General features: G+C 46.2%; 9 protein-coding genes across 9 annotated transcripts in view; 5 read left to right on the top strand and 4 right to left on the bottom strand.

The window, feature by feature from the left end:
* Window positions 1–53: 53 nt before the first annotated feature.
* Pmar_PMAR001109 (hypothetical protein) lies at window positions 54–2,281 on the bottom strand (the record flags this gene model as incomplete). Its single annotated transcript, XM_002780471.1, has 8 exons — window positions 54–128; window positions 352–386; window positions 515–586; window positions 806–886; window positions 1,198–1,401; window positions 1,627–1,802; window positions 1,862–2,026; window positions 2,244–2,281. The coding sequence occupies 8 exons, from the start codon at window positions 2,279–2,281 to the stop codon at window positions 54–56; spliced, it is 846 nt and encodes a 281-aa protein (XP_002780517.1).
* Window positions 2,282–2,727: 446 nt separating this feature from the next.
* Window positions 2,728–3,670, bottom strand: Pmar_PMAR001108 (hypothetical protein; the record flags this gene model as incomplete). The annotated part of the gene is made up of 6 exons (XM_002780470.1): window positions 2,728–2,955; window positions 3,211–3,255; window positions 3,302–3,373; window positions 3,426–3,455; window positions 3,504–3,587; window positions 3,641–3,670. 6 exons carry the CDS (start codon window positions 3,668–3,670, stop codon window positions 2,728–2,730), a joined length of 489 nt encoding a protein of 162 aa, XP_002780516.1.
* Window positions 3,671–5,344: 1,674 nt separating this feature from the next.
* Window positions 5,345–8,465, bottom strand: Pmar_PMAR001107 (cell cycle regulator with zinc finger protein domain, putative; the record flags this gene model as incomplete). The annotated part of the gene is made up of 8 exons (XM_002780469.1): window positions 5,345–5,498; window positions 5,546–5,651; window positions 6,064–6,199; window positions 6,295–6,340; window positions 6,389–6,443; window positions 6,628–6,803; window positions 8,358–8,374; window positions 8,409–8,465. The coding sequence occupies 8 exons, from the start codon at window positions 8,463–8,465 to the stop codon at window positions 5,345–5,347; spliced, it is 747 nt and encodes a 248-aa protein (XP_002780515.1).
* A 332-nt stretch (window positions 8,466–8,797) lies between these two features.
* Window positions 8,798–10,243, top strand: Pmar_PMAR001106 (hypothetical protein). The gene is made up of 6 exons (XM_002780468.1): window positions 8,798–8,888; window positions 9,225–9,340; window positions 9,386–9,519; window positions 9,568–9,699; window positions 9,742–9,926; window positions 10,075–10,243. The coding sequence occupies exons 1-6, from the start codon at window positions 8,817–8,819 to the stop codon at window positions 10,120–10,122; spliced, it is 687 nt and encodes a 228-aa protein (XP_002780514.1). The 5' UTR covers window positions 8,798–8,816; the 3' UTR covers window positions 10,123–10,243.
* A 1,859-nt stretch (window positions 10,244–12,102) lies between these two features.
* On the top strand, window positions 12,103–15,189 carry Pmar_PMAR001105 (hypothetical protein). Its single transcript, XM_002780467.1, has 12 exons — window positions 12,103–12,159; window positions 12,212–12,310; window positions 12,364–12,429; window positions 12,477–12,572; window positions 13,090–13,202; window positions 13,308–13,394; window positions 13,438–13,523; window positions 14,135–14,192; window positions 14,234–14,364; window positions 14,723–14,814; window positions 14,868–15,014; window positions 15,079–15,189. The coding sequence occupies exons 1-11, from the start codon at window positions 12,133–12,135 to the stop codon at window positions 15,006–15,008; spliced, it is 996 nt and encodes a 331-aa protein (XP_002780513.1). The 5' UTR covers window positions 12,103–12,132; the 3' UTR covers window positions 15,009–15,014; window positions 15,079–15,189.
* A 105-nt stretch (window positions 15,190–15,294) lies between these two features.
* Pmar_PMAR001104 (hypothetical protein) lies at window positions 15,295–16,078 on the top strand (the record flags this gene model as incomplete). Its single annotated transcript, XM_002780466.1, has 3 exons — window positions 15,295–15,367; window positions 15,478–15,626; window positions 15,974–16,078. The coding sequence occupies 3 exons, from the start codon at window positions 15,295–15,297 to the stop codon at window positions 16,076–16,078; spliced, it is 327 nt and encodes a 108-aa protein (XP_002780512.1).
* A 294-nt stretch (window positions 16,079–16,372) lies between these two features.
* Pmar_PMAR001103 (hypothetical protein) lies at window positions 16,373–18,179 on the top strand (the record flags this gene model as incomplete). Its single annotated transcript, XM_002780465.1, has 7 exons — window positions 16,373–16,446; window positions 16,485–16,627; window positions 16,836–16,936; window positions 17,127–17,216; window positions 17,264–17,365; window positions 17,793–17,809; window positions 18,083–18,179. 7 exons carry the CDS (start codon window positions 16,373–16,375, stop codon window positions 18,177–18,179), a joined length of 624 nt encoding a protein of 207 aa, XP_002780511.1.
* A 1,082-nt stretch (window positions 18,180–19,261) lies between these two features.
* Window positions 19,262–21,459, top strand: Pmar_PMAR001102 (hypothetical protein). The gene has a single exon (XM_002780464.1). The coding sequence runs from the start codon at window positions 19,283–19,285 to the stop codon at window positions 21,083–21,085; it is 1,803 nt and encodes a 600-aa protein (XP_002780510.1). The 5' UTR covers window positions 19,262–19,282; the 3' UTR covers window positions 21,086–21,459.
* Window positions 21,460–21,523: 64 nt separating this feature from the next.
* The window catches only part of Pmar_PMAR001101 (hypothetical protein), a gene marked incomplete at both ends in the record, with an annotated part of 1,969 nt that continues 1,331 nt past the window's right edge, over window positions 21,524–22,161 (bottom strand). The window contains one exon of the mRNA XM_002780463.1: window positions 21,524–21,566. Coding sequence (XP_002780509.1) covers window positions 21,524–21,566 — 43 coding nt within the window. The remainder of the gene's footprint in view (window positions 21,567–22,161) is intronic.

The raw sequence follows: 22,161 nt of genomic DNA, 5'->3' as shown, positions 1-22,161 counted from the left end.
AATCTAGCAACTTGGCGAGCTAATCATAGTTTATGCGCACCCTCGAGCGACACCTACAGGAGTACGCCATCTAGAGGACCTTCAGCGAGCCACTCTGTCAAGTCGTTGATGGCCTCCTCAATGGTAGTCTGAAATTGCCACGCAACGCACAGTATTGCGATATATACTTTTGCTCGCCTCAGCCGAGCTCGGAAGTTTCCTCACTAATTATTCAACTTTACATACGAATTCGGAAAAAAGTGTTGAAAAACCAACAAAAATTTCGCCGAATTTTCCCTGAATTTTCCATATTTTCACCAACACATGTGCCTTTTTTCCAGACTGCCAACGACTCGAAGCCACTAAACTCACCTCATCAGACTGGTACACTCCAAGTAGTTTACGAGCTGAAGTGAAAATGGCAGATATTATCACATTATGAAATCAAATACATCACCAAAATCACGAGTTAATTCTGGCTGTCCCTGGAGACCCTCCACGTGCAGCTTTACAATATCAATTCGGAGGTGCTCACTCTCGGGCGCTGCCAGAGCCACCAGCTGGGCGAGGCCTCCATCACAGAACCCAGCGCCAACTGCGCGCGCTCCTGAAAAATGCAAATTTGCACAATTCGTCGAATTCCCAGTAAAAAGACCCTAAGATCAGCCCTACGATAACGACACGTTATTTCATGGCTATTCTCACGAGGGTCCTTCAAAGTCAACTCGGTCACTGATTGGTACCAGTAGCTGGACCGGCCAAGATGCTTGTGCCAAGAGATGGAAAAGGAATGGTATGGACTCGATGGTGACAGCAGGTGACTCACTGTCACCAGCATTCCAAAGTAGTCCTTGAGCGTCGCTCTCAGCCTTCAGCCCCTCACTAGTCATCGCTTTCGCCAACTCGTCTGAGGTGGGATATACGATTGTTTTCCTCAGCTGAGCTCAGACGTTTCCTCACATAAGAGCGTACAAGTACAAAAATTTTACTCAGAATTTTCTCTACTGCTACTAACACGTGTCGTTAGTCGATGAATTTCCAACACAGTATAGCACCCCAACCAGTGTGGACATATATGCACATTGTCAACTACATGTGTTGGTAACAATATGAAAATTCCGGGAAATAGTTATTGTCTACTTCTACCCCAAATCGCGTGTGGATCTTCAGCTGTGGAAAGCAAACACATGTTCCCACACTGCACAATGCAGTACTCACCAGCCGTCTCCCTAGCAGGACCCTCATCCACCGACGAGAATGCTGCTATCGGTAGCTCGACGTGCTCAACAATATTATCCTGCCTCGACTGGACCACATCTGCCTGGGATGAGGCGGCCCGATCGGGAGGCGCTATAGGGAGCTTATCCTCCTTCTCCTCGACTGAGGCATCATCCAGCGCGTTTGCAGAACAGCTCGCTGTTTCTGAAACGACACTTGTGTGGCAAACATCACTTCAACCACGAGTAATGGTCACGAATCACAACAGCTAAGCCGTGTTGAATTCCCGCCGTAAAACACGGGGAATATTTCGCGTATTACATTTTCTTCCGAATGCATCGTAATAAAATCACAAAAGCGATTAAATCGTACGAAAACGCCTCCTCATAAACGAGTGCAGATTATTACAAACTACCCCCTCTTTACTACCTGTTCGATATTCCGCAGCACCCAACAATGGTGTTGTGTAATGAGCATTCATAGTCACTGCACTCACAGGAGCCTCAACCTCGAAATGGCTTCGGTTATCAGCGTCGATAGGAACAAGTGTTTGGGGAGCAACTGTAGCCTCGCCGAGCTCTACACAGATGAGGTTCTGATGCCCACTGAGACTGCGAAACTAGTTCCGTATAAAGGGCTCCGAATTGAACACAGACAACTCTACCTCCAGTCCTCGCCAGTTCTCCGCCAACTCCGTCCACTACCCCTCGACGGCTTGGTGTCACCAATGACTCTCCCTGCAGCCTCGCTTCTGGTGCTCTCTGAGGATCCATATCCAGCAATACTGGCGAGACGAGATTGTCCCTCATCGTCCCCTCCTGGTGACCATCTGATCAGTCGAAGTCGCCAAGTCGTGAAAGCTCGATAAGAAACTACTTCAGCCCGCATAGTGCAGTGTACGAATATGCGATCGCTTTCCTCAGCTGAGCTCAGCAGTTTCTTCACTAATTATGGAAGTTTACGCATGACTTCGGCGGAGAGGAAATGTTCGAAAACCAACAAAAATTTCCGAAAATTTTCCCCGAAATTTTACATTTTTTTCTCACCTACACATGAAGTTAACAATGCGACTATTTCCCCACATTACGTAAGGCTACGATATAGTAGAATGAATTTCCACGACGAGTGCATGCGACAGAACATAGCCGCTCTGAACCTATACAAGTTTATTTCTTGATTGTTATCTACCGTAAAACACTTTTTCATGCGTGTATTTGCACACACTCATCAGTGGAGTCCTCCTCTTAAACGGAGACACCCTCATCTGAATTAGCAATTCTCAGGCATACCTTTGCTGTCCATCAGCCGTCCATATTTCGTCCCTGCCCTCAGCTCGGCCGAGCCATACGACAAGTCGTTGCTACTGCTGAGTAGATCCACTTCACTATAGCTACTACTGCCTGGCCTGATTTTCAAATGTACAGCGAGGAACTCGAAATTCAAGACTACACTCTAATCTGCGGTGCTGTATTCGTTGCGCTCGACCTTCCTAGACGATCTCGGTCTGCTCTCTCCAGCCAACTGAGCCTCTCACTGACTTTCGAGAGTGCCGAAGTCAAGGCCACATTCTGAGCCTTCGCATCGCACACGTCCTGGGAGAGCTTTTGGAAAGTGCTGTTTAGAGTGGCAAACCGCTGAAGGAGCAGCACAGATAGCATCACGAGTGTACATGTAGGTGCCCACTGAGGAGATAGCCGCGATGATCTCGTCGCTGTGGGCTTTCATATCATTGTATGTTGGAGAGTCCTGGACTTGTCTCTGATGCGGAAAACGACGATACGACTTTCTCGAAAACAGTATAGTTATATATATAGTGTTTATACGAAAATGGAATTTCACCCTAGTGATATGGAAAACACTAGTGAAAAACATATTTCAGGTTTCGCCGTTTTCACAGAGTATTACGCCACTTCACGTAAAACGGGTCGTGAAACTCCAATATACTATCGATAGATATATGATCAACAATATAACAACCAACCGAGTTGGACAGTGGCAACCCCGCATCGCTACCGTCAACTGCATCAGATGCATCTGTATACTCTCCAGCTTGTTACCCTAACAGTGAAGACAATCTCAACTAAGCTCAGCTGAAGACCCCTACGTCCTGTTCAAAGTGCTGCTGCACACTACGGGCGCTAGCCTTAGTCTCCGCGAGGTTCTCCACTAGATGTGTCTGAGCCCAGCACCACATCATTCACGACAGCTCTCGCCATCCTACTACTCACTTCAGTGTCTCTGCAGTAGCCAGTGACTCCCTACATAAGAACCTCTATGTTTTCCAAATATATAACTTTACAACTCACATCCAATTTCGACAAGCACCTTCCTATATCGTGCTGAAGTTCCGCGCTGTATGTCATGTTCTCGATAACTCGCCCCTCGGTCCTCTGAAAAGTTCTTCCCGGGATGCGCCAACCATACGCGTTCTTCCTAGACTTACATGAATGGCAACCTCCAAGGCGTTGAGCATTTTAATAAGACACTGCATGAGAGCCGCCGTACACTCCTCATTGTGAAGATGAACATTCGATGTCTGCTCGAAAATATAATGCAGAACGTCCCTTCTCAAAGGCTCATATATCTGAGGACACAGACCTCGCACATTAGTTTCTGTTTCAACTAAGAGCTTCCTATAGAACCTCCCGAGCCTACTGATTGCCACCCCAATACAGATGTGAATCTACTCAGGCTTCGTATGAAAATTTCTCGTTTTTCATAAAGTCAACACATGTGGACCTCAGCAAGGCTCGCGATCTGGAGAGGTAACTTTTTCTACAGAACAACTTTGAAGCTGAAATCTTTTGATATAGTTATCGCCCTCTTCTTGATCCTTTCCAAGCGTCTACTCAGAGAATGCGTCTTCTTATCGCTAACTTGGACAACGCTGGTGAAACCAGACAAACGAATTACGTGTGTTAAGAAGGTAAGTCGTAGTATCACAGAGGTTAGTCGCATCACATTCATGGATATGATATGGATTAAGTCTATAATGGATGGAGAAGGCTCAATACACGCGCAAAAAGGCAATGAAAATTTTTTTCGAAAACCGATTGGGGACAGGTTCCATGCAATATACCTATATAGGGCTTCCTGTAGAAAAAGTTGCCTCTGCACACTTATTTTCGCTCTCTAGATGGCGAGTAGTGTACCTCTTGGTGCCTCGTCCGATAGTCGCTATTAGTCGGCTGAGGGCTGTACTGAACGTGCGCGTTTTGTTGTAGATATGTAGGTTGACCTCGAGATGGACCATATGCATCCATACGGGCAATCTGCAGCAGTTGAGGACAGCATCAGTGACCTCCCACTCAGCGTTGGAATATTACAGCTGCTAAGCTCAGGTATATACGAAGTAGAATACAAGTGCTTAGAAACAGCGAGAATTTCCCAATGGACACACGACATATCCTCACCTGTGGTAGAGTAGGCGACGGCGGTCCCCCCACCGCACCGACCCCACGAGCCGGCACCGACTTGGGAGTTGGTGATGGCGCCGGAGGAGGCATCTGACGATCAGCGACATGACTGTAATCCAGGCCGCCTCGAGCTGATGACACGACTTGTTGAGGCGCCATAGGGAAGCACTAGGCTGACACTTTCAACAGGGCATCTTCTAATGACAATCATTTCCGAAACACTCTAAAATCGAAGTTAACCCTGCATACTCCAACGCAATATGGTAGGGTTAAATCAACAACAATAGGATATGCACATCGGACAAAGCAATCGCCACTACTGTAACAAGGAGGATCTGAGTAGATCCGTATCAAGGACTACCGAGTAGAGCCTCGCTGGATTCAGGAGCATGTTGCTTCTCGTCTCGGTATTTCACCGCCTATAAAAGTCACAACCGTGCATACCGATAATCGCAAGGCCTCGTCTCACCCGCCTACTACTTCCACCAGGAGTCTGTGAAGAATTATTATTCCCTATAAAACGATACCACTCCATCAGAACAACACAGTGCTAATACCCTCCATATTATCATCATTGCTATTGATCCAATCGGTATCATCGTCTTTCCTAGTAAACGACATTCCGTCACCTCTACCATATTCTGAGCAGGGGAGCTTCGGAGAGATTGAGAAATGGTGCTGAATACTACCTATCGGCAAAAGCCAAAACAAAGGGTTGGAACCTACTACTGCTATAAAGTCGCCGTAGCACCCACGATGGTAAGTAGACTGGCAACGAGCATCTCAGGACGCAGCTGAACGATCCGCTGACCCACCCCACTGAAACCAAGCTTCTTAGTAGACTTTTCGCAGTACTCTATAGTGGTCATCGCCTTGAATGCTAACCTGCATGCCAAGCCGGATGGGGTGTACTTCAAGACAACTGATAGTACCATATGTGGAAAGCGAAGAATGCTGTTAGTAGTAGCCCGAATAGAGAGGAGAGGACCATGCCGAATACAAGGAGGAAGACCCGTCCCAACGGCTCCTCCTCTTCTACTGCATAACGCGTCTAACACAGAAAAATGTCACTCCACAACGTAGGAGGTAACAGCAGTTTCAAGGGAATATCAAGCCATTCATCCTGATAACAAAATATTGTCAATTTTCAAAAAGTGGCGACATTACGACTAGTGCTATCCTGGAAATTCGATGGAGCTTACGAGAGAGAAAATACTAGTTGTGGAGCGAGCGGAGCAATTTCCAAAGTAGTTTCAATAACAGCCAGTGGAATTCTAGATAAGAAGCTCAGCGAGCTCCGCCGCTTCGCACCGAAGACCTAGAATGCATAAAATTCCTTCAAAATATGAGATAACAAGCAACTGATTCGAAACATATAAAATTGTCTCCTCCTCCCCCAACACTCATGTATTCCCGCAGAAAGGACAGCTGGAGGGCTCATGTCCCGAACCTACCGATTCAACCATAGTAATCCACATAAAGTGAGCCGCTAGTGTTGCATAGAAGAGCAGGAGGAAGAAATACTTGTGGTTGCGGAAACCAACACAGTTGTATATCCATGGACAGTGGTGATCCATTTTAAGTACCTGAATATGCTAGGAATTCTCATTAGTCTTTCAACGTGGAGTTTTAGCAAGGGAAGTAGTTGATGATAAAGAGTGAAGAGCGTTAAACCACTCACACATCTCTTGCAAACGCGGCAGTGATGACATCTGTCGGGTTTGAACCTGCGACCTCCACCATGACAATCATCCAACTTAACGACGGTGACTGACTTTCCACACCATTTACAGTGTCTCCTCGCTCCACTTCGCTTCTTTTCTTGAGCATCTGACAGGAACAATCGTAAAAACCCGTCGAATCGTCTATGCTCTCACTCGGTAGAATAGTAGCAACTACTATAGGCTCGTCCTCGTCCCCGCTGTATAACCATTTCTCAGTATTAGGAATCTGTCGGAAAAATTTGTGAAGTTAATCCATGAGTACGTAGCATAGGAGTTCATATAATATGAACCTATCACCGATTTCGAAGACGATCTTCCCACGGTGGGAGTTTTTTTCTCCCTAAAAATCAAGCACGACCGTTTCCTTACCTCTCCTGGGTTAGTGACCACACAGAGAGTATAGCAGACGAGTAGCATAGCAAAAAGAGAGTTGAATATGATCAGCTCGTTCCAACCTCTTTGAGCTCTAAGACCACGTCAATGCTGCATAGAAGGTATGTTGATCATCACCTACAACTCATGCCGTAGTGCTGCCGGTCTTTCTAGTTGAAGTAATGGTAAGATGTGAACCTTACAGATACCACTAACCATAGAAGCTCAGGAGCAGAATTTACAAAGTTGTATATTGCCCACAAGGTGAAGATAATGGTGCAGACGAAGAGCACTGGCAAGAAGCGCGCGGGTTCTCGGTCAGGGAGGGCGATGGAAGCTAGGGGGAAGCTGGAAGAGCTATCCGGCATGAACAGGGGAGGACATTGTTGGCTGAAACCAGTGAGAATGTGATTGAGAGTAGCGGTTGGCCTCATGGACTTAGTATTGTGAAACGATCCTATATTATACTTTAGCCACCTCAGGAGAATAACAACCCCATGTTCGATGACTCAATTGTGAGAGTTAGAATCGATTCTAAGAGCGTGTGATACGCGATTCTGGAATCGAATCTCAGTTTCGAAATCGGTTTAAAGAGCGACCCCTAATACTGTGAGCTGCTGGGAATTGACATAAGAGTGCGAAGGTGATGATTTGCCAATAGAGACTAGTGTTGGGAGATGGTGTGTTTGTTCTCCTGTGCATTGTCGTTGAAATGTTTATGAAGGGTGTGTAAATTCAACTAGTCTTCACCCGCACTCGGAATAAGCGCTGCAAAAAGCGCGCGCCCGAAATTAAATGAGTAACGTTCACGCTTGCCGATGCTGCACGAAATGGAGCCGTATCCTCAACGCTAGTGAACATGACTCTATGGTAAACGTGGTGTGACGGCGGTGATCTGCAGAGAGGCCTTCTACTTTGTTGTTGTCGCGGTATGGCTGGTAGCGTATTGCTAAGTGTTCATCATTGTGGTCGGCGTTTGCATAGCTGTTCTAGTGCTCATCTCCGTTACGGAACAGTTGAAGGGTCTCTACCCGAGGAGGACAGGTCGCTATTGTGTCGGTCGTAGCCGCTAGAAGATGGTGTTGGTGCGATTGGAAGTATTCATTTGTCTTCATCTGTCTGACTTGACGCAGTTGGTCTCAAACGCATCTTACTCTTATGTGAAGGGAAATCTTCACTGTGAGTGTAGGAGCATCGTCCTCAGCCACACTAGAGCCTCTCTGAGACCAATCTCGAGAAGCCGCCTTGTGCCGCCGCTTAGGCAGTTCTATCTACCTCTAGATGTTGCTGTTCTTGGTCAGAAGGCTCGTTACTGCCACCACTACTGAGAAGACTGTGGATGCATGCTCTTAGCGCTCCCTAGCAGCCGCTAGTGTGGGATAACAGCGATTATATGCTCTATTGATGTTACTCATATGGTTAAGTCTTTGGAGTCGTGCTGAACTACCCTGCTCGACCAGCAGTCAGGTGAGGTGTGCATTTCGAGGCGTCGATTCACCGTTGCCAAGGCGGTGTAGACTTGCACCAAGGTGGCACTAGCTACTGTTGATCCGACTGTCGTGTGGTCTGATACTGGCGATTTGGTTATCAATTATTTGGTCTATGCTGAAATCTGGTTTCTTGGCTATTCTACGTGTGAATACGCTACCTTTGCTCCTGGTTGTGCTGCAACGCACACCGCTATTCATAACAGTGGTACCTCGTATATGGTTTGCTCACTTGTGGTGGTGGTTGTGGTCTGTGCGAAGTCGTGCATGATAGGGAAGAAGTGACTTCGGTTGGTGTTACTGATCTACTCTTCCCGGCGGGGTGTATCTGATGCTGCCCCCCCTTTGTCTTGAGGTCATTGGCTCGGCCGTGGTTGCGTCTTCATGGTGGTTTATGCTTCTTCGTGCCTACTAATAGGGCGCATACCATCAGGTTATTTCTAATGAGTAGCAGCGCTTCACACAGCAAGCAGACGTACATTTTGTTTGATTAGTGTGGTATGAACTTTCCATGTCCAATTCATAGAGTTTCAATCTTGGGTGTTAAGATTTCGTATCCGAGTCGTTTAGATTTCATGTCGTTGTCGATTGTCAGTTTCATCGGTTCCGTCTAGTTATCCATGGTGCGCGTTCTCGCTAGCGTGGCTGCGTTTTACATGTTGTGTGGAGTTCAGGCTGCTCCCACTGATAAGGTGAGGTTGGGCTTGTGTATTGTAGTCCTTTTCTCGTTCGTGTTGAGTGACCATATCGTTGTATAGGCTGCCGCTAGTGTTCCTCACCCGGAAGTTGTTGAGACTCGTACGACTCCGAACGTTGTTGGTCTTACTCCTGCTCCTACCCCTGCAGTAGCACAGACAACGCCTCCTGCAGTAGTGGTTCATGAATCAACTGCGACTGTTGTTCCTTCTCCTCCCTCGACTGTTGAGGCGGTCACGTCGGCTCCTACTAGGAGAGTTGATATCAGCGTTGCGCCTCCCAGCACAACGAGGGAACCTACTGTTGCCCCCTCCAGTGATGCTGGTGTTCAGGCTACTGTTAAGGAGACCACTCGCTCGACAGCTGCTACTTCCGATGCCCTCATTACCTTCGATGCCTTGAAGAGTGTGGCCTATCAGACTGGTGTTTATTGGGTGGATTTTGCCAAGTAATATTCTCTCAGGCAGAATTACTTCACTCTGTGTTTTGATAGGTTCTCTCGAGATACTGCGGTATCGATGTTATCTAAGGGCATGCAGGTGAAGTACAACGAAGTGGTCCGTGACGGCAATAAGTACTATGCTCAAGCTAAGGACGTGTACTACGCTGAAGTGGCTCCGAAGATTAGTAAGAAAACTCGCGGAGTGTGGTGACCGGCAAGATATCATCTTGCAGATTCCATCATCGATGCGGGTGTTACTAGTGCTAAGAAGATGTACAGTTTTGTCAATGAGAAGCAGAAGTCTCTCAGTACTGCCAACCTCAAGATTTTACACGCGGCTTACCCTGGCACAAGAGGGGTCGTTGGTAGGTTTCCATTTTTTTGTCTCTAACACTAGGAGCTCTCAGGTTCTGAGCTGGCGGATAGGCTCGTGTTCATCTTCTTGAGCATGACCTTGTTCAGCTGGGCTGTTTATCTGTTAAAGCTGCCCTTCCAATGTTTGGGGTATATGCTCTGTCCTAGACGAGCGAAGAAGAGTGTCCGCTCGGGCGTGGCAGGTCAAAGTGAGAAGGCTAAAGCTCAGCATGGGAAAGTGAGTCGATCGAGTGCTAAGTTTGCTGGACAGTGAGCTGATTCGATTCTGCATGGTGTGATGAGAGTGAATCAAACTATTGGTGTCGTTGCGTGCACTGTGTAGTGGGCGTAGTAACTATACGTGATACGGTGTTTTTTCTTGTTAGGGTTCCCCTACTCCGACTAAGAATTTCAAGGGTAAGAAGCAAAACTGAATAAGTCTATGTCAAGGAAATCACGAAATCAAAACAACTCGATAGTATCCTATACAATCGCGGGCATTGATCCTGTTATTAATGCTCGTACTGTTGGTGATGCTGTTGGTCATTGTTGATGTAGTGGTACATTTTCACATCATTTCTCATTCAAGAGGGTTGTGTCGAGTGCAGTGTGAGTAGGGACGTTTTGAACAAAGATACGCCCGAATTGATTCCGTGCTGGTCTGTGTCGGAATCTATGAATAACAGTTCAGCCGTCGAGGCTCTATGAATGAGCCTCTTACGCCTAAGTAGTTGAGAGCGGAAAAAATTACAAAAGTATAATCGCTTGATAAAGAGGATGAGATTCTCGTCCCCTAAGCAATGAGAAGCCATAATATCGTCATGATTAGGAGTCTCTCAGACTCACTCTCAAGTTGAGAACGCTTGAGATCTATCGTGAGTTTGGTGAGGAAATTAGGTCGTTTCTTTCAAGCCACATTCGCGAGGACTTCCTCGAAGTTGCGGGAAGGCTCGATATAGGTGCCTGACACGACTCGGGGATAAAATTTTTACAGCACTTTCACCGACTTTTTTATTTGGCTTTTTCATGTTTTATTTTGAAATGGAATTTTGGTTCAAATTCACATACAATTTCTTAGGTACCTTGTGAGTGTCAAAGAACCTGCTTAGTCTCGAACTAAGATCTTTCTCAATCCCGTTCTTTAGTTTACTTCCCTCACATTTGAGGCTGAAGGACTTGTGAAACATACTTAGAGTTTCTGAAATTATTCCAAGTTGACGTAAATTCGGCAATCTCAATAGGTTAGTGGAAAAGGTCAACAGTTGTCATAATTGATATGCCATGATGCTGTCTTGCTCGCCTACATACGGTTTACCAGCAGAAACGGCTTGGAGAAGGCTTGGAATATCCTTCTGGCTAATAGAGTGGAAGATACACATTTCAGCAACCTCTGGTTCAGCACCTTGATGTTGCTGAACCGCCGATTTTTGTTGCTTTCTGCGCATCTCCGCAACATTGCTATAATTCTAATGTTGTTCAAATATGTATTGAGAATTCGTTAGTGTGATGCATGTCCGTAGTCATCTCGCTCAAGTGCACTCTTTGCCCGCTTATCCCATGGGACTGCGCGTGTGTGTGAATTAAAAGTCGCCAGCGCCTCCGACAACACGGCTTAGTAAGACTCGCATCGATGCACAGTAGCTCTCGAGGGATCAGCTCTAGTTTTTTAAATTGTCTACTTTCATCATGCCAATGAGTTGTGTCCACCGGGCGAGATAATCTCTGCCAATGTACTCCCTTTCCTCTCTGCGGGATCGCATTCCGCATGTAAAACCCGATCCTAGCAGGAGGCTTACGGAAGGTCAATTTAACATTTCGTGGGGGCGCGCGAAGTGGGAGGGGGTACAAATTCGAAACGGAAAGATCATATTCGCCTCTCCAATTTTCTATCTCGCTTTTCTATAGGAAGATACCGCCCTACACGTCTCCGTTTCCTATTCGTGTCGCTGTATAGCTCGGGCGAGGGTGCAGCAGCTCACCCTGCACACGAGCTAGATGTAGAACTCCACAGGGATCGTGTTTCCATGAGCATCGTATAGGGTAGTCTTGCAGCAACAGAGCTAATCATGGAGTGAGTTCAATGTGCGCCCTCCCGCTGTGAAAACAACGCAAGTTGGGCAATTTCGTGGCGAGTGACGCTGCCCCCACCTCACAGGCAATTTTGAATCTTTCACAGTCCGATGTCCACCTCCTCTCACAGTACTCGTCAGCACGATGCGGAAACGAGGCGATCGGCCTTCTCCGTAATAGTGTCTATCGTAATACCACTGGGGGAAGGCTTACACCGTGCTCTATAGAATTCAGCGCTTGAGTATATACAACAGATACGCCACTACCCTCCTTTACTGCGTGTCTCGATAATAAACAAGTTTAAGGCGTTTACAGATCGTTTACGCTCTGGCGTGGTCCGGCAGGTAACTCGTCGTCTTACCTCCTCCCCTTACATGAAGTCTATCCCCTTATACATTTTGGTGAGGCCATAGGAAGTCGAATCGTCCTCGTCGTTCTCTTTGCGTTCATTAGGCAGCCCTTGGAGCCCGATGGCTCTACTTTGCGGTGAAGAAGTATCTGAGGGATAGGAACTCCATTGATTGGCGAAAGAGCGCCATCAACGAATACACAGTAGTAGTCGTATATGGACCTCGTCTCGTATCATGGTCCCTTGCTGTGTTAAGCAAATCCAAGCCTGTATACTGACAACAGAACATCTTGCAGAACTTGGCAGAATTGAAAAACGCACGGTAGTTCGGGTGAGTAGTAATTGATGAGGACAGTTGGCGAGGCTTAGGTATTTTGTAAAGACATCAAAGATTTCTTCGGCCACGACACGTACGTTATCAACAAGGTGTTGGAGGCCGCGAAGAAAGCCACGCCTGAGGATCCGGTACCAAATTGGGCCTGTTTCGTATCTTTCATGGTTGAGCCTGTAGATACTAGTGTTAGAAAATATGCACATGGTCAACTACACGTGTTGGTGAGAATATGAAAATTCCGAGGAAATTGCGGCTAATTATCGTTGCTTTTCGTACACTTCTCACATGTAGACTTCTATAATTAGTGAGGGAACTCCCTGAGCTCAGCTGAGGAAAGCAAACATATACATTCCAACACTGGTAGATACCAAGGACCCATTAAGCTTGGAGAAAATTTTTTTTGATAAAAATGAGGAAAATTTCCCTAATGTGATGATGACATTTACATGGGAAACTGATTGAAGAATGTGTTCCTAGCCATCCGCGGAGAATTCAAAATTAGTTCCCCCCGGGGTTTCACCTGTTTTACGTGAAGTCGCGTAAAACTCGTTGAAAAACGCGATATTCGCGGCCTGTACTAGTCGTGCAATATGTTTTTAATATCACGGGTGAAACTCCATCATAGGTTCTTGGATGATTTCCTGGTAGATACTGACGAAATTCTTAAGCAGTGATGACAAGTGGCATGTTCTATCCACTTGCACGAACCACCTTTCGGCCCTGTTTGCCCCCTATCACATCTTTTTCAATGAGGCTCGGAGGTAATCGGCTTTACGTAAGGTGGGAGTGAAAAACGCGATATTCACGGTGATATGCAGTAGTCGTGAAATATCCGTATCGCTAGAGTGAGACTCCATTGATACCAGGTGCGATTCCTACTATAGAAGTGCATGGTACGCATTCACCCTTACCTGTGGGGGCTCCACTGGAGAGGGAAGGTTCTTCGTCACACCGTAAGAAGTCGGCCTTACTCGTCATCTTGTGATAGGCGCTCAGATATAAACCCGTGAGCAGAGTAGATGATGTTGGCAGCTTGAGAATTAGGATTATACTAGTCAATGAAGAGGAACTAAGAGAAATATGTAATATCAAATACTCGCATTCCTCCGTTTCTGCGGTCGGCAACCAATGGTCCACGTAGCTTTGTGAGATAATGTAATGATATTTACATGGAAAACTGATTGAAGAATGTGTTCCTAGCCATCCGTGGAAAATTCAAAATGAGTTCCCTTCCTGGGAACATTATAGGCTCCTGGATGATTTCCGGGTAGATATCATCACATTGGGACCTTCTTTCTCACTGTTGTCAGACTCTAGATAACACAAATTCTAGAGAATGAGTGAATCCCTGATTCCTAATACCTATTCCTCGATAATGAGGTTCCACCCGCGATATGAAAAACTCTAGTGAAAAATAGTTCCTGGATAATATCCTTGCCACAGCTACTAATTCTTTATCTTGTTGTTGTGGTCGAATAGAAATTCTAATAGCAATAATTTCACTTTATCAATCGTCCTTGCTCTGTCTTTCCTCGGTTATAAGATGGAGTTTCACCCTAGTGGTATTAAAGACACTAGTGAGAAAATATACTTCACGACTACTACAGCGTTTTTCAGGGAGTTTTTTACGCCACTTCACGTAAAACGGGTGGTGAAACTCCAATGAACAATTTTCCGAATTCCCCGTGTTCAGGTACTGGTCAGATATGTCCTCCTACGTGGGGATTTTTCAACACACGGCATGAGTGTCGGTGAGAAAGTCGGCTGCAAAAATCGGCTTAGTTTTTCTCAGGTGGAATCTTTTAAAGAGGTTTTCCGAACTGTTCGAACGGCAGTTGATGAACGTATCGGGCGACCCAACGTTGAGGGACTGGGGCGCCAACTTGTGTGGCAGATTGAGCCCACTTACCAAGAAGAAAAAAGGTATGTATGCATTGATATTTTTACTAATATTTTTTTTATTATGGAATTTATGGTATTACCAGCAACTGTGTTAATAAATGCCTCATAAGTTTTCCAAAAAAAGTAATTATATAATTTAAATTAACATTGAAAATTCTCATATATTTTTGTGGGTTAATTGAGGAGTTTCACCACCCGTTTTACGTGAAGTGGCGTAATACTCTGTGTAAAACGCGATATTCGCGGTGACATGCAGTAGTCGTGAAATATATTTTTCACTAGTGTTTTTCATATCACTAGTGTGGAACTCCATTATATAGTGACTAATACCAACAAGAACTTGTTGGTAAATGTTGGATAAAATTTGGTATCTTTTCAGGCCGTGAGAGTAACAGTAAACCGGCAGCAGCAACTCCGAATTTGCAGTATAAGAACGCGCGGCAACGGGCCGTACCAGAGAAATATGAACCTGTGAGAATAGGAGTTGTTGTTGTGCGTGCCTGGAAGATTCGTGTGGAATTTAGGAGGACAACTGTTTTCTCCGACTGCATATTCCCTATCCTACTGCGTATCGTAACAGTGATGATCATGACAGTCCTAATGGCAGGACTATTAGGAAGGATAGCAGTTTGGGGAAAAGCAAAGATGTGGTCCTGTTCGAATGATCTAGAGTACTATTACTACTACTACTACTACTACTACTACTACTACTGTTCTTACATGGGAGCGTGTCAGGGAGCGTTCTCTGCATGGTGGCAATGATGCAGAACGCTGTAGCAAACGAATCTCAGGAGCGTGCCGCAGGATACGACGCGTATCTGTGTGTTGTACATTTAGTAACGACTTTGATAGTGGCAAGTTATTTTTCATGCCCTTGCTTTTGTTTGGTTACCACAGAGCTGGAAGTAGTGGCCTCTGTGGGACTTTTCTCGAGTATGACAACCTCACCAGATGCCCAGTGTTAAAGTACCTCTGCCGCCGTTGAAGTCGGTTTTCGGGGATGCGTTCCAGCAGTGCAAAAATGGTAATAGTGGGCAGTGACGAAGAGTCCTACTAAATTAGTTTGCACATGAATAGTAGTCTTTTTAGGAGGGAAAATATTTGTCGCAAATTTTTTGAATTGATTTTTCTCAGGTCCAGAAGTTCTAACTCTTGTGAGTAAGACTGCGATACCGTTGTCATACGGGGACGCATGTCACGCGTTAACGCATTTGGCCAACTTCGGTGATTTCAAGAGGGGCAGTCGAGAGTTCAAAGATTTCATATCTAAACTCGATACGCAGGTGTGTTGTTCGTGTTATTCACTTTATTGCCCTTTGTTGAGGTTTTTCCGCGGATCGCCGACAGCCCTGTGAAAACGTGGCGCGTGTTGCGGTATCTGGTGGACCTGCGTACACGAAATGGGCTAAAGGTAGTAGTAGTGGGGGAAAGTTACTCGTTGGAGTTTCACCTGTGATATGAAAAATACTTTTAAAAAAAATAATAATAAAAAAATATTATTTTACGCAAAAAAATTTTTTATGCAAAATATATTTTACGACTGCCGCGAATATTGGGGTTTTCACAGAGTATTACGCTACTTCACGAGGAACGGGTGGTGAAACTCCAATATTGATGGATTCCGATGCAGGTCTGCATGCCCTGGTTCGAGAAGGTCTTGCCACAGTGTGAGCCGCATATGGCCATTGACGTTCTCTACAGGCTGTACCGTATATCGGGCGTACATGTGAAGTAATGAACTCGGGGAAAATATTCGTCATATCACGAACGGAAGGGTAGCCTACTAAGACTGATACTGCTTCAATACAATGACAATGAACATATCGTACGCAAGTACATGTCGTTCATTGTCCCATGAGAGCCCTCACCACATTTTCCTAAACCCGTGCTCATCCCGAGTGGGCGATGGGAATGACAAGGTCAACGATAGTTTAATTTCTCCGATGCTACCCTTCCCTTCGCGATAGTGCGCAACGCTCAGGTTCGATCTGAATTTGGTCGTGTCTTGTGTAGGTATACTTCACCGCTGATGCAAACGGCTTTGCAGAAAACCTTTGCTCATCTTGACAAAGGAGAATTCGATAAAGTGTCGGCCAAAGATCTGTGAGTGCCTTCTTGTGCCGGGCTGTATGTTCCTGTAGTTACCGTTTGGTCTACGCATTGGGCGTCTTCCGTGTGCGGGGGCCACCACTTCGACGGGCTCTGGCTGCAGTAACTCCCGCGCTGTTGGAGGCATATAGGAACGGCAAGGGTGCGGAAATAGGGTGTGAGGGTACGAGGAAGGGTGGGAAATTTATGGGGGGAATCAGTTACAACAACAATGGAGTTTCACCCTAGTGATATGAAAAATATATTTCACTGATTTACTATTGCATACTTCACGTTAAACGGATGAAACTCAAATGTGGTGGGAATCCCAGCGCCCTGATGATCGATAATTGATTAATATGCGATGTAGTGTGAGCATTTACTCAAAGGTTCTATCCCTTCAGGCTTGGTTCGCATAGCGTGGTGTATTGGCCGCGTGATCGGTGATAATGACGAGGATTGGTGTGAAACTCCAGAGTGGAAGCAAGTACAGAGGCTCCTCAAGGTGACATCTGGTTGGTGACACTATGGGAATTCTGAGGACATCTCGGGAATTTCTTGTTGGTTTACCTACATTCCTCCCACCCGAGTTCATACGTGAATTTGTGTAATTAGTAAAAACCCTCCGGAACTGAGCTGAAGAGAGCGAGCATATTTCCCAACACTGGTCCCTTGTATACGTTGCCGTGTGCCAGGGGACTGCGAAGGAAGTTCGTTTGCTACTCGATAGTCTCGACAACAAAGATTTGCTCATCTTGGAAGATGTGTATGGAAAGGCTGAAGCAGTAGGTTGAGAGTTCCGCCCGACGATTTTTGGTGTATTTCATCTCAGAACTACAAGCCGTTTTTGAAGGATGTGAAAGCGGCCAAAGCCACAATATCGTATTACGGCGCGCCGCCACCACCGAAGAGGCACATCAACGATCCAAGACGAGTGACGACCGAGACGCTTAAATTCTGAAGGCCATGCTTGGTGTCGTTTCCGAGAGAATGGTTTTTTGCTTCGCTCCGCCTCGTTGAATCTGCTCACGTGTTAAGCAGTTGTGAAGTTGTAGATGGTCTCCATCACGGTCCATCTCTGGGGCATCTACTTCACCGCAGCAGAGGGTAGTCGAGAAGCTCGGTACATGTTATGTACTGCGGAATGCCAATCCACCCGTTTATGAACTACTACAGCGTGGAAGCATCGATCCACTTGATCCTACCCGACATGCTGGTGTAAGTGGGAGAGAACTTTTTGACTCTATTTTCCGTTGCTTCTTGCACTGTTGTGAAATAAGGTGCCTTGACTTTAACTGTTGTAACGTCCATGTTTGTGAAGGAAGTAAGCATGGTCATGTCTGATTCAACACTGTTTGTAGGATATCAATACTGCTCGGTGAGAAACAGATGTCTTTGCTACTCCACATTTCTATGATCGGCTTCATCTGGCTTTCGAGACCGCTTGACAGAGTTGCTCAGAGGCGATCGGTCTCATCTCATAGATGCTTCTGGTAAGAAGACTGGACAGTTTCCGTTGGTGCCCAAAAGTTAATCTTGGGTTTTTTCCTGCCATTTCCGCTGAGTTTCATTACGATTGGAACATGCAAGTGCCCTGTTCGGTGGGAGCAGTGATGGTCGTTAGTCGGTGTCACTGCTCCTTTACACACAGACGTCGTGGGAAGCCCATGAGATGGATCTATGTTGCGACCTTCGGGGTTGCTCCTTTGTTGTATGATTTTGAGCTCAACGATTTCCCTCCCTACTAGATGCGCATACGTGCTGGCATTTCACAAGTGTACCTCTGCAATTCCTATGGTACCACTTTGTCAAGGTCGATTTGAAATGAGAGATGTGCCACAAATTATCCACTGAGGACGAGTTCGATAGCGATATGACCAGAGTGGAAGCAGAGCGACCTCTCGGCACGGCGGCGAATGCCCAGAGGGGTTGACGAAGTTCCTCGGCAGTTTTAAGCGTCCACAGATCAAATGGCTAGCATATCGGCATCAAATCTAACCAAGCCGGCGACGGCGTTGTACTTTAGACTGACAGAGAGAGAGGTCTATATAGCATTAGCTCCAGTTTTATGGTTACTAGTTTAGTTGCTAGCTTTTGCATAATATGATTTCGGGTTGCTGTTGTCAATGATGGAATAGAAAAATGTGAATCCGCATCACTTCTGAGTGCACTGTGTCTCTAGCGTGGTCGCCACTAACGACTCTGTGCAGCATGCCCTGGGTATGATGCCATGATGGGCTACCGCCGAACCGTCAATTGTCCCTCACGCGTGAATTCATTATACAAGAGTTTACATTACGTGTTGAGTTTCCTCGTGTACATCCACTTGCCTGTATGAGTGTAAATGGAACTTGAACACATGTCTAACTCTGCTACTGAGTGTGTTTGGTTTAATCTCATGAGTAGAATAACTATGGAGGATGTTGATCAACCACGACTAATCTACCCGATTCAGAAAGAAGCGGCCGCTCTGGTTCGAACCCGGGACCTTTCGCATGCTAGCTTTGCTATTATCGCGCGGCAATCTAATCGAATATCACACAAGCAGAGTTTGCTTGGGCCACTTACAACTGAGAGCTAGGGAAGCTACTATCAGGAATAGTCATCTTATTGAGCAGTAATGTACATCTGTCTAGTCATTAACTAGGAAGAAGGGACCATATATCACCGTAGCATCAGAGGAGCCGTGCCGTATAGGACTTATTGATATTGGCACTAGGAGGGTGTGGTGTCAGTGTTAGCAACACACTAATAGTCGTGGGGAAAATTGTATAGTTGGAATTCTGGAAATCATGTCGTCAAGAATGACACCTCTGTAGCTGATAGTTGTTGGTTTGCTGCCTTGCTCATCATGCTGTACGAGATTATGGCGAAGTGTCCCTTCGGGTTTACTTCGGGGACCCCTCCTCCCTGGGTATTCACAGGAAGCACCCCGGCCCCTGATCCCAACGCTCCGACCAGTGCTCCTGGTAGCGAGTCGGACAAAGCCAAGTTGATGGAACAATGTATTGTTCCTCCTGGCAACCTCAACATCCCTGGTTGGTCCCAGTGGGCGTTCCCCTTCTTTTGTGGTATTGCCATCATCATCATGATTGTGGCAGTGAGGCTGAGACGATACATGCCCAACTGGCTTCAACGACCATGCAAGCGTGTTTTTGCTAGTCGTGCTAATGCTGTCAGTTTCGCAGTGCTAATAACTTCACTTGCAATTGCTGCTATCATTCAGCTTGCAACGTACGATACGTCAGAAGGGACGAAGCGGGCCAGTGTGATATTTGCTCGAATTTCCACGTGGTCTATTGCCGGTTGTTTCTTCCTGTCCATTCGTCCAGTGGCCCGTCTCTTCAAGGTCGGCTTCGAACGCCTTACTATCCTCCATGCTTTGCTCGGTATCAACGCTCTGGTCTTTGGTATCATGCATCTGATTATGATCGCTCCTCGGGTGACTGTCCAGTGTGCACTCATTTTTGGTGGTAACGAGGCTGTTGCTTCTGGTGTGCTATTCTTGATAACCTTCATTTGTGCGTTCATATACAAGTACATTCCTCACGGTTATCGAGTATTCCGCTGGTCGCATTGGCTCGTATATTTCGCCACTGTACTGCTCCTCTTCCACACTGTCCAGCACGAACTCATACAGTCTGAGTTCACTCATTCTGCTGGTCCCTATGTCACTTCTGGTGTTCTCTTCGTTGTTTGGATTGCTAGCATTATCGAGAGAGTTATTGAGCTCATTGAAACCTCTGTGCAAGCTGTCTCCACGAAGTCCAAGAAGCATTTTGACGAACATCCCGAAGATTCCAGTAACGCCTTCTGCTCGAAGGTAGAGTCAATCACTCCTTTGACCGACGGTGATGCCAAGGAGGATGCACCGGCTTGCGAGATCGTTCTCAGGACGCATGTGAAACCGAAGCCAGGGCAGTGGATTCAGGTGACCTTCCCTGGAAAGGACTGTGTTGCACATGCCTTTTCCCCACTGCCGAATCCGAAGGAGAAACACACTTTGAAACTGTTGGTCTCTTGTGATGGTTACATGACTAAAAAGCTCGTGGCTGCTGACTTCGAGAGGTTCATCAATTCCCGAGTGTATGTGCAAGGTCCTTATGGTGCGTCGGATGTGCCCAAGCAGATAGCTGGTCCTGATGACTACACTGTTATGATCGCCGGTGGCACGGGTATCTGTCCCATTGCTTCCGTCATCGCTTCCCTGCCTGATGACCAGAAGGAGAAGGTGTCCCTGCTTTGGGCCTTTAGAACGTCCGGTGAATTTGTGTCGGTTCATCAGCTACTAGCTGGTGTTGGCCATCGTGAACTCATGTATTCCGGTACTGATGAGGTTATGCGCCGAGCCACTGCCGATTTGGAAGCTTGCGTGTGCCCCGCTCACTACGGCCAAATGATCGCCGGTGGTGATGCTCTGAATAATACTCGTCCTAGTCACTATGCTCACCACGGTAACAAGGAGATCGCTGATTTCGTGAACAAGGCCATTGACAAGGCAGATCAGAGCAAGGCGAAGAGGATCAACTTCTACCTGTGTGGGCCCATTTGCATGATCAACTTGACGGTTGATGCTATTCGAGCAGCTGAGATACCTCAGGGTCTCGAGCTTGGTGTTATTAAACGCGAGTCGTTCGGCATGATGCCATGGTAATTATCTGTACTTCATAGTTGTTCCTTTCCTGTTTATTCATGGGCAGTATTGCCATTTGTCAAGACGGTGGCAATCCCATGCCTATGTTATTCGGGCCTGATTTATGTCGAGCAGAAAGGTCCTCATTTATTTCTCTTCATGAAGTGAGGACCCAGCTTAATATGCATTCTATTTCGAGGTTAGCAATTCTCGTTATACAGTTCCTTCCTGAATATTGACCTGTGCTATTCGTAATATAGAGTAGGGTGTTTTTCTGACAGTTATTTGTCGGTTCCCGTCCTCGTGAGATTAGACTAGTGCTCTTAGATTCCACATTTTCATCGGCTTCTATAGAGTGCATTATCTGCCGCGATCGATGGATCACACTCGAGCAGTTTGAATATGGATTTGTGTTGGAAAGCTTGTTGGTATTTGTGGCTTGAATTCTAAGAGGATAGTTTAAGTTTTCTCCAGGGATTTCCTAAGTAATGTGTTGTTGTGTCTAGTGAAGTCATGGTTGTGAATAAATCATCAAAATTTTCTCACCATGGTGTATAGGAGTGGACGGTATACTTGAACACCAGTCCGATTAAATGAGGAAAGAAAATTATCATCTCGCTTCGATGCTCAACTAATCGACATATTCATATCGGATCGATTTGTGTGGGAGATTGCATAACTACATGGAAACATGCTAATGATATAACAGACCATATCGAACAGAGAGCACCGTAAACCCCACCATTAAAGATACCAACAAGAATGAATAAGACGCATCGCACCAGTTCGTAGTCTTTTCTTCCATCGAGAAGAAAACCTTGTGCAATGTATGAAAATAGACTATAGGCCGCCAGGACGACGTTATGATCTGCTAATTGGAGTGATAACCCACACAGAGTGGCCACCGCGAACTGTACTGCAATGTACGACTTTACACCAACAGAAGCGTTCGTGCTACGGGTCAAACGAGGCAGACGAGGAGCTGGTGGGCAGACTCGAGCAGCAGTAGTGGTGTAGTATCTTCGGAAAATGTCATGAGGCTGGCAAATAAGGGTCGCTCACCCAGGGCCCTTCCACCATGATCTCGACTGACGTTT

Source organism: Perkinsus marinus, assembly GCF_000006405.1.
Source record: "Perkinsus marinus ATCC 50983 genomic scaffold scf_1104296944404, whole genome shotgun sequence".
NCBI classification, from domain to species: domain Eukaryota; phylum Perkinsozoa; order Perkinsida; family Perkinsidae; genus Perkinsus; species Perkinsus marinus.
Note: the sequence above shows the minus strand (reverse complement) of the source record. Positions and strands in the feature narration are given on the sequence as shown.